The sequence below is a fragment of the Miscanthus floridulus genome, chromosome 6 (genome assembly GCF_019320115.1).
Source record: "Miscanthus floridulus cultivar M001 chromosome 6, ASM1932011v1, whole genome shotgun sequence".
Classification (NCBI taxonomy): domain Eukaryota; kingdom Viridiplantae; phylum Streptophyta; class Magnoliopsida; order Poales; family Poaceae; genus Miscanthus; species Miscanthus floridulus.
Window position 1 is genome coordinate 126,418,716 of NC_089585.1, and position 14,695 is coordinate 126,433,410.

Here is a 14,695-nt window from a genome sequence, read left to right on the forward strand (position 1 = left end):
CATGGCGGGTGGCGGGTGGTGGGTGACGGGCGCGGGTGTGGGCGCACAATTTCTCTCGCATGTGCGGGTCTATGTGGCTTGTATCTACGGGTAACATACCCATATCCATCTTTAGCTGTGGCTAGGGCAATTAGAGATGATGTGGGTGAGTTCAAGGTGGTGGATGCGGATGGCGGCGATTTGGCGACGAGCAAGGCTCTTTATCTCAAGATCTAGCTAGATATTCATAAACCCCTATGTTGAGGTGTTACAGCGGATCTAGGGGCGAACAAGGGAGAACAGTGGTGCCCGATCACGTATGAGCATCTGCCTGGTTTTTGTTACAAAAGTGGGTTGATCGGTCATGTGGATCATGTCTGTTCTAAGAAATTGGAGAAGGATGAGCAGGGCCCTTACAGCAAGGTGTTGCATTATATGCCTCCCCATAGGTCGCTCGGGGGCTTTGGCTACAAGAACCAAGAGCTTGGTGGGATGTAGTCAGGGAGGAGTGGTGGATCAGGGTCATGGAGAGCTAGGTGTTCTAATAACTGGAGCAGTGGGGCAAGTCTCGGTCTGGTGGCCCTTCATGGCAAAAGGATTCATAGAAGGATAGTGTGAAGTTGATCGAGGGGAAGAAGAATCATGGTGAGGAGGTGACAAGTCCTTTGAAGGATGTGCGGCCTTTGAAGCAGGGTTCTGGCGCTATGAAGGCGGAGCTATTCCCCAAGCAGGTGGATGGGGGGGGGCTTGGTGGTGTAGGTTGGAGAGCACAGTGAGGTGCACTTGAATAGTACCATGCAAGATGCTCCATCTATCAATGAAAAGGATGGTGAGAAAGATAAATCTCTGCGCAAGTTTAAGAGAGTGAAGAGGGATGAGAAGAGTTTGGGAAGGGAGAAGAGCCTAGGGAAAGTATAGAAGAAGAGGAGAGGGGGGATGATTTGGTGGAGATGGATGTTGATGGGAAGAGTGGTGTGAAGAGGTCCAAACAAGAGGGTCCGGTGGAGAAGATGACTGAATCCATAACTTGTGAAGCGAGACTGTTGGAACAGCCCTGTGCGTCCCAATGAAGATAATAGTGTGGAACTACCGTGGGTTGGGGAACGGCACAGTAGTTCAGGGCCTTCTGAATGTTCAGAAGGAGGAGGACCCCAATGTTCTATTCTTGTCCAAGAAAAAAATGGTTGTGAGTAGGATCAAAGTTTTCAGGTGGAAATTGGGCTTGTCAAACATGATTGTGAAAGATTGTTCGGGACGCAGTGGTGGGCTTACAATTTCCTGGTGGAGGGGGATCAACTTACATATGCAAGGCATCTCACGCATGTATATTGACGCAGAGGTGACAAAAGAAGATGGTTTTTTGTGGTGGCTCAACGGTTTCTACGACGAGCCGGAGCAGAAGTACTTGTCATGGAAAGCGTTGCGCACACTAAATGCAGCGCATAGGTGACCATGGTTGTGCTTGGGCGATTTCAATGAGATCCTATTGGGCTATGAGAAGGAAGGAGGGCCGACACGTAGCCAGGGCTGTATTGATAGATTCTGAGAAGACTTGGAAGAGTGTGAGTTGTCGGATTTGGGCTTTGAAGGTGATCCATTCACCTGGCGCAACAATAGCCATACCAGTGCCCATTATATCTGGGAACATTTGGATAGGGCGGTGGCAAAAGTTGAGTGGATGGCATGGTTCGCTCTACACCATGTGATTAACGGGGAACCACGTCATTCCGACCATCGTCCAATTATAGTGGATACAAATCCACCTCGTAGCGATGGTGGGAGGAGATGTTAGAAATTTAAGCATTTTCATGGTTGATTTAATCTAGAAATATAACATCAACAAGTTCATGATGGCATATATGTGCATGTGTATATCTCTAATGAACGTTATAACATGCAGACATGACATATATATCAATACAGTAAGAACGCAAAGTGCGATAATTACAGAGATAAGAATGTACCCAGCGGAGGGTCCCATGCCGAGGGCATCGGAGGCTCCATTCACACTAGTCGACATAGTGCGTTGCTCAAAGTTATGGACCACAGTCGATGCAGGAAGATGTTCGTAGTACAGTCCCACGAACGGTCATCAGGAAGAAGACGCCTTGTTGTTCCACAAGCAATCACCGGGAAGAAGACGGGTTTCGAGAGCGATCACCACCAGGAAGAAGACGTATGTGGACGAGCAGTCATGGATCGCTCCCCAAAAACCTAATCATCGCTCACCCCATGCAAGGTTCTCAGGTGGACGAGGGTTCTGGAGGCACCTGCTCTCCCGCTACTCCGTGCGCGCAGAGGTACGGGACGGGGAAGCCAGAGGGCTGCTGAGATGTGGTTTCTCTTAGGAGTAGTTGCGGAAGTGAGAGGGACTGACAGAGGATGCTCTATTTTATGCCTACGACATGGAGAAAGAGAGCCAGCGGAGGAATCCAAGAGACGGAGACACGAAGAGACGAGGAAATGGCGCAATCACCTCGCCTCCACCATAAAGGAGAGAAAACTCCCATAATTATGTTGATTAAGTGGCAAAAGACTGGCCATGCCCGCCCGCTCGCTCACCGCCTACCTGCCTCACCTTGCCACGCCCACGCCCTCACCCTCGGCATCGCCCCGACCCAGCCCGGCCGACGGCGACGGCGACGGCTCGCGCGTGCACATGTGGCACGAACATGTCCTTTTCTCAGCTTTTCAATTAAGATGGATAATTTCTAAACATATAAGCTGAGTAAACGTTCAGTCAAAATCCCATACGGTCTTAAACCATACAACGCTTAATGTTACGTACCATAGAGTTTTATTTTTTTATTAAATATTATACGGGCTAAGCCCATAATATATCCAACAATCCCCACCAAACTCTAGGGTTTGTAACAAAGTAGTCTCAGAACCACATTTCTTTTATACACCAGTGTTTCGATAGAGACTGTTAAGTTGAACATCCATCTAGAGCAATAGTTTCACTCAGTCACAACTGAACAATGGACTAAGCCTTGAATTGATAGTTTTGTGTGAGGTGAATGTCACTAAAGTCCTTAGCCGATACTAGGCTGCAAAAGGCATCCCCTCTATTTGAAGCATATAAGTCATACTCCAGTGTCTTTTATGAGTATTTAGAGATATCCCAAATCTCATAGACTATGACCAACAGTCTAACTCATATAGGTGTGCTCCTCAAAAGATGTTCTGTAGGACATCTTTGCTTTAGCAAGACACTTGGAACACATTAAGGTAAAAACCGACCTGCTTTACATAAAGGAAAGATATGCATCATAAATGAGTCTTACTAAGGATCTTTTCTCATAATTTACTACTAGCTTGTTTCACCATCCTACTTCACGGGATCTTTGATCATATAGAACATGTTACCACTATAGTAAATTTCAAGTGGGTTTCAAACCCATCTCTCTCGATGCACTTTCTATCACATTGCGTGACAAACCCTTAGTGAATTGATCTATCGGATTGTTAGACGTGTGAACATAGTCCAATGCTATTACTCCAGAGTTTCTTAATTTTCTGATAGATTTTAGTCGTCTCTTAACATGCCTTGTAGACTTCATGTTATTCTTAGAACTGTTAACCTTCATAATCACAGTCTGGTGATCGCAGTTCATAGAAATAGCCGGTATGGATTTTTCAACAACCGGTAAATCTATAAGGAGATCTCGAAGCCACTCGGCCTCAGAGCCAGCAGTGTCTAATGCTATGAGTTTTGCTTTCATTATAGACTTCGTTAAGATAGTCTGCTTGCAAGACTTCCAGGAAATAGCACCACCTCCAAGCGAAAACACATATCCACTTATGGCATAAAGCTCATCAGCATCAGAGATCCAGTTGGCATCACAATAGCCTTCCAACACCTTCGGGTGTCCGGTATAATGAATACCATAGCTCATAGTGCCCTTTAGATATCACATCACTCTCTCAAGAGCACGTCAGTGATCATCTCCTGGGTTTGACACAAACCGGCTCAGCTTGCACACAACAAATGAGATGTCAGGCCTTGTTGCACTAGCAAGATACATTAACGAACCAATGATCTAGGAATATCTCAACTGATCCCTTGCTATTCTTTGATTTTTCCTCAATAGCACACTCGGGTCATAAGGTGTAGGAGCGGGTGCACAATCACTAAACCCAAAGCGACTCAGCACCTTTTTCACATACTGGGATTGTAACAGAGTTACCCCATCATCACCTTCTCTCAGAAGCTTGATATTAAGAATAACATCAGCCTCTCCTAAATCTTTCATCTCAAAATTATTAGATAAAAATTCCTTCACCTCCTCAATCACTTTGAGGCTAGATCCAAAGATCGATATGTCATCAATATATAAGCACAAAATAACTCCTTCACCCCCACCATACCGATAGTATACATATTTATCAGCTTCATTCACAACAAAGCCAACAGATGTTATAGTTCTGTCAAACTTCTCATGCCACTGCTTAGGAGCTTATTTTGGGCCATATAATGACTTTAATAATTTACACACCTTGCCTTCTTGACCATTTGCTACAATCCCATCTGGCTGATCCATATAGATCTCCTCTTCTAACTCTCCGTTTAGGAAAGCTGTCTTAACGTCTATTTGATAAACGATGAGACCATAAGAGGCTGCCAAGGAAAGCAAAACTCGAATTATGGTCAATCGGGCAACCGGTGAATAAGTATCAAAGAAAATCTTTGCCTTTCTTTTGAGTATAACCCTTGGCCACAAGCCTTGCCTTGTACCTCTCAATAGTACCATCAGGCCTAAGCTTTTTCTTGAACACCCATTTGCATCCTATAGGCTTGCACCCATAGAGACGATCAGCTATTTCCTAAGTTCCATTAGATATAACAGAATCCATCTCACTCCATACTGCTTCCTTTCATAAGTCAGCATCAGGAGAGGAATATGCCTCTTCAATGGTCATTTGTGTGTCATCCACAAGGTACACAATATAGTCATCACCAAAAGACTTTGTAGTCCTCTGTCTCTTACTTTTTTAGTGACAACAGTGTCATCCTCCTCAAGATTTTGCATATAGGGTTCCTCAGTTTGTTCTATCATAGTAAAATTTCCATGCTCATGGGGAATTATAAATTCATGACCAGTCATGTTAGGTGCATTTTTCATGGGAAACTCATTCTCAAAAAATATAGCGTCTCTAGATTCCATGATTGTATCAACAGCCATCTCAGGAACACTAGAATTTATAATTAAAAATTTATAACCCACGCTGTGAATAGCATAACCAAGAAAAACACAATCAACATTTTTTGGTCAAGCTTTCGCTTTTTGTTTATTGTCACATTCACCTTTGCCAAACAACCCCAAAGTTCGCAGGTATGAGAGATTTAATCTCTTCTTCTCCCATTCCTCGAATGGTATAATTTCTTTATTCTTTGTGGGCACTCTATTTAGGACATGACATGCTGTCAATATAACCTCACCCCACCATTCCTTAGATAGTCCCGCAGTCTCTAACATGGCATTAACCAAATCAGTTAGAGTACGGTTCTTTCTCTCTGCAATCCCATTGGACTGTGGTGAGTATGGTGGCGTCCTCTCATGAATAATTCCATGCACCGCGCAAAACTTAGAAAATTCATTTAAGAAACATTCTCCCCCGCGATCGGACCGCAAACGTTTGATTTTCTTCTCAAGTTGATTTTCTACCTCAGCTTTATAGACTCTAAAATAATGCAGCGCTTCATCTTTAGTTTTCAATAAATACACGTAGCAAAATCTAGTACAATCATCTATAAATGTCATGAAGTATCGTCTACCACCTTTAGTTAATTCGTCATTCGTTTCGCATAAATCAGAATGAATGAGTTCTAATGGTGTCAAGTTCCTCGCCTCAGCAGCCTTGTGAGGCTTGCGCGGTTGCTTCGATTGCACACGCACCTAGTACTTAGAATCTTTGACTAAGTTAAATTTTAGGATTAAATTCAGATTTGCAAGCCACATGAGACAGCCAAAATTAATGTGACAAAGTCGTGAATGCCATATATTCGACTCATCCGAAACATTAACATTGTTCACTGCTTTATTACACACATCATCAAGCAAAGATAAGCGAAACAAGCCTCCGCAATCAAAACTTTTTCCAACAAATGTTCCATGTCTCGACACAACACACTTATTGGACTCAAGCACAATTTTAAAGCCATCGCGACACATCTGAGAACCGCTAACAAGATTCTTTTTGATGGAGGGGACATGCTGCATGTTTTTTAATAGCACCGTCTTTCCTGAAGTAAACTTCAGAACGACCGTACCAGCACCAAGAACATGCACATGCGAACCATTTTCCATCAGCAAGGCTTCAGTCCTACCGTCCTGATAGGAAGTAAACAAAGAAACATCAGCACGCACATGAATATTAGCACCGCTGTCCATCCATCACTCAGGTGAAAGACAAACTGAAAGAATAAAATGTAAAGAATTACCATACCTAGATGTTCCTCCTCCAGTCTCGCTAATCACTACGTTTGCTGATTTTTTTTCTTGCTTATATTTACGGTCTGGGCACGCACTTACCCAATGCTCATCACTCCCGTAAACAAAGCAACATTCACCTTTCTTGTTATTTTTCTTCTTAAACTGAGCAATCTTCTTAGGCTTTGCATTGTTGTTGTCTTGCATGTTCTTCTTCTTTTTATTACGAGATGCAAATGAGTTTTTCTTCTGCGCCATATTGGCAGCGGAAGACTCAACTCCTTTTCCATGGTTGTCCTTTGCTCTCGCCCTCTCCTCAACATCAAGAGATCCAATAAGTTCAGTCACGCAAAACTCTTGTCTCTTGTGTTTTAGAGAAGTAGCAAAATTCTTCTAAGAAGGTAGCAACTTAGCGATTATACCGCTGGCCATAAACTTGTCGGACAATAAACATGAGAAATATTCTAGTTCCTTTGCTAGCGCCTGTATCTCATGAGCCTATTCGACTACAGAATGGTTTTCAACCATTTTGTAGTCATACAACTGCTCCATAAGGTACAGCTCACTAACAGCATCAGAAACTCTAAACTTTGCCTCAAGAGCATCCCATAACTCTTTACCTGATGTGCAAGATATGTGGTTTTTCTCATACTTAGGATGAAGTGCACTAATTGCGGCGCCTCGAAATAGGTTATCTGCAGCCAAGAACTTTTGCTCCTCATCAGGAGTAAACTGTTCAGGCTTTCCCTGTGCGGCGTGATAGCAGTTCATCACAGTCAACCACAATACCATCTTGGCACGTCATATCATGAAATTCTTGCCATCAAAATTATTTGGCTTCGAAGTAGCAGCAAAACCACTGACAGAAAATTACCTAACATTAGGTTTTTGGATTGTTAGAAATTTAGGCATTTTCATGGTTAATTTAATCTAGAAATATAACATCAGCAGGTTCGTGACGGCATATATGTGTATGTGTATATCTCTAATGAACGCTACAGCATGCAGGCATAACATACAGATCGATACAGTAAGAACGCAAAGTGCAGTAGTTACAGAGATAAGAATATACCCAGCGGAGGGTCCCATGCCGAGGGCATCGGAGGCTCCATTCGCACTAGTCAACATAGTGCGTTGCTCGAAGTTGTGGACCACAGTCGATGTAGGAAGATGTTCGCAGTGCAGTCCCACGAACGGTCACCAGGAAGAAGACGCCTTGCTGTTCCACAAGCAATCGCCGGGAAGAAGACGGGTTCCGAGAGCGATCACCACCAGGAAGAAGACGTACGTGGACGAGCAGTCGCGGATCGCTCCCCAAAAACCTAATCGCCGCTCACCCCATGCAAGGTTCTCAGGCGTACGAGGGTTCCGGAGGCACCTGCTCTCCCGCTACTCCGTGCGCGTAGAGGTATGGGACGGGGAAACCAGAGGGCTACTGAGATGTGGTTTCTCTCGGGAGCGGTTGCGGAAGTGAGAAGGAATGACGAAGGACGTTCTGTTTTATGCCTACGACGGGGAGAAAGAGAGCCAACGGAGGAATCCAGGAGACGGAAACACGAAGAGACAGGGAAACGAAAACGGCGCAATCACTTCGCCTCCACCATAAAGGAGAGAAAACTCCCGTAATTATGTGGATTAAGTGGCAAAAGACTGGCCCGCCCGCCCGCCTGCCTTGCCACGCTCTCGGCCCGGCCTGGCCCGGCTGGCGGCGGCGTCACGCGCGCGCGTGGCACGCCTATGTTCTTTTCTCAGTTTCTCAATTAAGATGGATAATTTTCAACCATATAAGCCGAGTAAACGTTCAGTCAAAATCACATACGATGTTAAACCATACAACGCTTAATGTTACGTACCGTATAGTTTTATTTGATTTATTAAATATTATATGAGACAAACCCATAATATATCCAACAGGAGAGGCCCGCCGGCTTTTCGCTTCGAGGCAAGCTGAGTGGAAGAGGAGGAATGTGCCACCATTGTGGAGAATGCCTGAAAGACTTCCATGGTGGTGAGGAGGGATAGTGTGGGCGCTGCAATCCAGAAAGTCGCATGGGAACTGGGGGAGTGGGGGAGGAATGTTCTTAGCGAGCTCGAGAAGGACATTAAGGCCCCGTTTAGTTCCAAGCCAAAAACCAAAAATTTTCAAGATTCCCTGTCACATCAAATCTTGCGGCACATGCATGGAGTACTAAATGTAGACGAAAAAAAACTAATTACACAGTTAGCCGAGAAATCGTGAGACGAATCTTTTAAGCCTAAATAGTCCATAATTGGACAATTTTTACCAAATAAAAACAAAAGTGCTACAGTAAGCAAAAGCCAAAAATTTTCGGAACTGAATGGGGCCTAAAAAAACAAGGAAGAAGCTGGAGGAATGTCAGCGTAGAGTGGTGTCCAGTGAGTCGGTGCAGAGGGAGGAATTTCTCAAATTCAAACTTGAGAGATTGGAGGATAAGAAGAACCTATACTAGCGTCATAGAGCCACTATGTCAGATACAGGCCTCGTTCGCTGGTCTGAATTTTGGCTGAAACTGACTGAAAAACACTGTTCTGGCTGAATTGTTGTGAGAGAAAAACACTGTTCCGGCTGAAAAAACAAGCCGAACAAGCCAAATTTAAGACAAGCGAACGGGGTCATAATTTCCAGCGACGGCTAATGGGTATTTATAGAGGCGATTCGGCCAGCCGTCCCTATCATACCATCTCTACGAATCATATATTTGTAGGAGTAGTTCCCGGACCATCCCTACAAATCGATTTGTAGGGACGTCTACAGTACCAGCTGCCCCTGCAAATTGATTTGTAGGGGCGGCTACAGTACCAACAGCCTCTACAGTGTATTTTTCCGCAAAAAAAATTCAAATTACCAACACGTGCTCCCCCAAATTTTTCTGTGACGAGTAAAATATATGATCAAGTATCCTGGTAAACTTGACTGTAATATTGTGGTTCAAACAAGATTGTTTAGCCAAAAATTTCTAAACATCTTCTATAGTACAAGAATCACATTAATAACAAACAGACTCATATTATGACAACAAAACATATATCTATATCATAAAAAGACCAAGCAAGCACTCAAGTGCTAACAAAACAAAAAATAGAGGTAATATGTGTAGTACAAGTAGATATGTTTAACATGTAAGAAATTGATAAAGAGGGCCAGAAGTTTCTTCTCATTTCATCGAGAACTAATAATTCAGAGGAAAAAAAAAAAACTAAAATACTGGCTGGAAGATACTGTTCATGTGAACAGTACCACGTGAGTGGGCTGGCCAGCCAGCCGAATACCCTCTCAAACATTGAAATAAGCCCGGAGATACAGCGAGTGCAGGTCGACCACTCCCATCAGGAAAAATAGCAGCAAACTTATCTTCTCCTGCCGTAACTGTGATAGAAACCACCAGAACCCGCAATGTGGTGCCGTTGTTCTACTGGGGCTGAACGTTCATTTTCTTCAAGCTCAACTAACGCGGCAACAAGCTCCTCAATTGACGAATACCGAGACATGTTTGGTCGTAGCTCGCCAAATAAATCCTGCAAGAACACATAAAATATGTCCTCAGTCAAGAAAAATAATACATGTATTCAGAGTCATCAAACATTTCAAAATTCAAGTGTTACAGTATACTATGATTCTCTTTGAACTTCATGTAAACATAATTGCAGCAATATGATTTACCAATAGCTGATAGGAATATTGCCTCGACCAAATGTAGCATGCTGGTCTGAGAGTACATTGTGGGGTTGTTTTGCCAGACGTGCAGCCAGTATATTACTGGAGCACTGATTGTGGGCCTTGTGATTGTGAACCAAAGTCAGGCTCTAAACGTCATACACTTCCATTTGTCTATCATCATTTACAATTTATTAGGCTTTCCATTATCAAATTAAATGCCGCTGCCTAAGCACACTAAGTCAAATAGGAGTAAAGATGCAATCTTATTTGAAATAAAGGGATCTGGTCCCATTGATAAGAAAAAGTCTGCATGATCTGATAAAGAAGCAAACCACACACCAAAATGTTGACAGGCATGAATCATTGTGATTGTGGCCCACCACGACACCAAAAAAAGGGTCCTGGATGTCCAATGTTTAATTATACATAGGTAAGCAAATTATTGGATAAACATCAGATACAAATAAGTTCATTGCCTCATATTCAGAACATCAAACCTACCAAGAAAGCATTCTTGATCACTCACAACATAGATTTAACTACATGCATCATACAACTTCTAAATTGGTTTGACTTCATGATTGAGTCTGTAATAACATAGAAGTTTAATGTATGTATTCACGCATGATTGCAAGTTGTATACAAAAAGAACTAACCTGAATGTCAAACTCTATGTCGAGTGGTAAGGGCCCTTTACTAATAATGTATCTTTGAAAGTGTAGCAAGAATTTGTCGAGCTTCCTTTTTGAAGATCGCTTACTGAAATAGTGACCACAGGTCTGTAGAAGTGTAATGATCAACCTGATTCTGAAGCAATCTTCTGGTGGATCCAGCACATCTTGCTGCACAAGTGAAAGGGAAAATGTTCAATGAGAACTGGGATGCAAGTGGGTACTCAATGGTGTTTTTGGGTCAGCTAACTAATTACGGCCAAATGCCATTCTGGTTCATTTTTCCACTCCTCTCAAACTACGGAGATACCATTCTAGTTCGTTGGGTCAAATTTTTGGGTCGACCCGATGACCCAAAATAGTTTGAACTTGCATGCCTAATGAGAACAAATGATGGATCTAACATTGTGATCAGTCATCCTTCAAACATAAGCTTCCATTTGTTACAAAATATGAAAGAAGCTGGCTTAACATATAGTCATAAGCTTTGTGGTAATTCTTTATTGCCACGTACACCCTCCGTCCCAAAATAAATCAACTTCCAGCTCTTTTGGGACGGAGGGAATAGTGTGTAAGGAGGTATGATGTCAGAAAATGAATTTGATGATAGCAATGGTCCTTAAATCATTGTTGAACGATGGAATTACTTACTTCAGGAGTTCCATGACCAAACACAATGATAAGGTACAGTGCATAAAAAACAACTGATGAATCTATATGCTTGTAGCTGTATAGCTCTCCAAGGAACCGCATGTGGGCAAGCCGCCTTTGTTGCATCCCATAGTCATTCAACTCCAATCCAACCCTTATCTCTTCTAAAACCTAAATCAAAATAAAAAAATAAATAAACATATAACGTGGATGTCAATTAGTTTATCACCAGAGTAACAGCTGGATAACTGAAAACTGCCAGTTAATTAATGTGTTACAATCATCTTATGGTGACTACAACAGAAAAAGAAAAAAGAACAGACTCCAACAAATATTAAAAAAATATTCCTTTTTCCTTTATTTATGCAGTCAGCTAAAGGAACTAACCTCATCTACCACTGCGACAGCAAAGTCATCATGATAGCGGCTGAGACTAGCAGTGAGAAGAGCAATCAGATGAACTTGGCTGTACTTTCCTTTGTGAACCTTTAGAAAGCACTTCAGAAGGTAAAAAATCATTACAAAAGCCAATAGCAAAGAAGTAACAATCAGAAGCCAATATCCTCCAGCAGATTTTGAAATAATTATCCTGTAGCAAAATTTTGACATACAAGTTAAAATAGACAACACATACTGTCTGCAATATCTAAAACGAGGATTTCATGCAATTCTAGAATATTGTTCCAGTGTAGAAACAAATCCTCCACCTAACAAGAATTAAAACAAGAATTCTTCCAGCACTTGATTTGAATGATTGCTTGTGCAGAAACGCATTACTTCAACCACAAATATTAGCTCCATCTAGGTATGTCCTAAGTTAAGCTTTTTTTTTTTGACTTTGACAATCGACATACAAAATTTTACTCCTACCTATTCAAGAGAAAAAATTATATAGACTTCATCATGGAAACTAACTTTATTTTTATACATAACTGTTTCCATTTAAAGTAATATATTTTTATGGATTCTTGTTAAAGTTTTAAAATTTGACTTAGGACAAACCTAGATTCACTTATATTTGTGATTAGAAGAGGTATATATGAAATAAAAATAGTGAAAGAAATAACTACCAGGCCTTTCAGGGTTTAGGTTGCTCCGGCGGAGGGAAGTCTTTTGATCAATTATCTTTTTATATTCTTCAAGGCGGGCCTCCTGCATATATAGAGTGAAAGAATGTCAGGATTAGTGAGCAGGATCCTGATGTTTATGACACTTGAATTCAATACCCAGACAACTAATGGAAACAGGTATTTATAGGTAACACAAGTTTAAAATTACAAAGGTAAATCCACTCGAGCCGCATTCAAGGGTCCAGTTTTAAAAAGTTGCCTTGAGATAGGATACTAGAAACTGACAGACAGAAAGAAATTTTCATTTGTGGAGTGCTTTCACAGACACACGCTCTGACCAGAATAGTTTGTTGATGGAGATAGGTCCAAGATTTGTCTTTGCCCAAGTGGACAGATAACTGCTACTGGTGGCATTTGGTTGGTTAGCTCCATGACTAGAATTCAGAGTATGCAATGGTTACCGGTGTCAATATAGTGCTCTGTCCCACACCCCTCTCATCATTCAAACACTCTATGCCATAAAATATAAGTTAAACAGCTGCATATAGTTAGGTCAAAGTTGGGGGGTAATAATCAAAGTTTATCTGTGTTCCCCATTGAATCCACAAGACTTTATTATGGCAGGCCTATCAAATGCCCAACCGATTCTAGGCATAGCAAATAAAATCCCAATCCTACTAATTTTTTGCCCTATCAGTGCCAGGATCTGCCAATGAAATAAGATTAGAGGAGACTAATTTATCAGTATCATTAGGTGGACAAATTACAAGGCAGAACAATAGGATAACCATCAACAGTAAAATTGTGAGTTATGCCAGAAGAATCACCCCCTCCCCTCCGTTCGGTGGTGGTGCGGTCTCCAGTACCCGGACCCAATAAACAAGCAAACAGAGCGCACGAAACTAGAAGATGAACCAGATCTAGGGAAGATGAACCAGATCCTAGGTGCTCGGTTTCGCGCAGCAGGAAGGGAAGCGAAGGGGCCGGCATACCTGGGTGCTTGTTGCCGGTGAAGGGCACGACGAAGAACTAGGCACCGTGGCGGCGGCGTGGTGTACGCGTCGATGGGCGGCCAAACCCTAGGACAGCGTGGCCGCGCCAGGGGCCATCCGCCTAGGTCGACGTGCCAGCTCAGGGGCTAGAGAGAAGGCCGCGGCGTTCGGAGGAGACGACCTCGTCGGGGGGCGACGACGGTGGTCGGCGCTCCCGAGCACAGCGGCCGGGGGGGGGGGGGGGGGCGCTGTCGCGCCACCAACGCCTCACAAGCCAGCGGTGGGGGGCCGGCCAGGACGACGCGAGGTGGGAGGAGGAGGACGAGGGGGCGGCCGCAGCTGCAGCGCCGCGCGTGCCAGCGGCCATCGCCCTGTCGGCGTCGGGAGAGCGAGGGAGGGAGAAAGCGAAGAGGACGGAGGGGGTGAGAAGAAGCCTCTGGAACAACAGCCAAGTATTTATTTGTTGGAGCATTTGTAGGGGCAGCTGGTTATTGAGCCGCCCCTACAAATAGTAACACTGGGGGCAGCTGGTGAGTGAGCCGTCTCTACAAATCCGACTCATTTGTAGGGGCGGCTCGTATCACCAACCGCCCCTGCTATTCCATTTGTAGGGATGGTTGGTCTCTGAGCTCCCGAGCACGCTACTGTAGGGGCGGCTCCATCACCAGCCGCCCCTACAAAAAATTTGTCCCGTTGCTACAAACCGTTTTTCACGTGGTGAGCATGTTCACTAGTTGGATAAAGGTGATCGAAGCACACGTTTCTTCCACCAATATGCCTCTGAACGAAAGAGGAGTCGGGTTAATAACTTGTGACGGAAGGAGGTGTGGTGGTAGAAGATGAGGGGGCGATCAGGAACCTGATCTCTAATTTTTATAAGAATCTATTCACTGCCACTGCAGGTTCTCGTATGGAGGAATTACTGTTGCATATTTCCCTAGAGTCTCTGCTGGAATGAACCATTCTCTACTTCGGCCATTCACGGCAGAAGCGGTGAAGGGTGGGCTAGATGCGATTGGCAACTTCAAAGTGCCTGGTGCTGATGGTATGACCTCTTTGTTCTACAAAAAGTATTGGGATACGGTTGGGGAGGATATTACTAGAGAGGTGCTGCAATTTTTAAATTGAGGTGATCTGCCTCGACAGTGGAACGAAACTATTGTGGTTTTGATTCCAAAGGTGCCGAACCCAGAGAGCTTGAAGGATCTCAGGCCTATAA

At 43.5% G+C, this 14,695-nt stretch overlaps 1 protein-coding gene across 1 annotated transcript; it reads right to left on the minus strand.

The window, feature by feature from the left end:
• Window positions 1-9,780: 9,780 nt before the first annotated feature.
• LOC136459507 (regulator of nonsense transcripts UPF2-like) lies at window positions 9,781-13,589 on the minus strand. The gene is made up of 6 exons (XM_066459354.1): window positions 13,477-13,589; window positions 12,490-12,566; window positions 11,802-12,003; window positions 11,415-11,585; window positions 10,749-10,934; window positions 9,781-9,950 (listed from the first exon to the last, which is right to left on the minus strand). Exons 3-6 carry the CDS (start codon window positions 11,931-11,933, stop codon window positions 9,783-9,785), a joined length of 657 nt encoding a protein of 218 aa, XP_066315451.1. The 5' UTR covers window positions 11,934-12,003; window positions 12,490-12,566; window positions 13,477-13,589; the 3' UTR covers window positions 9,781-9,782.
• Window positions 13,590-14,695: the final 1,106 nt, after the last annotated feature.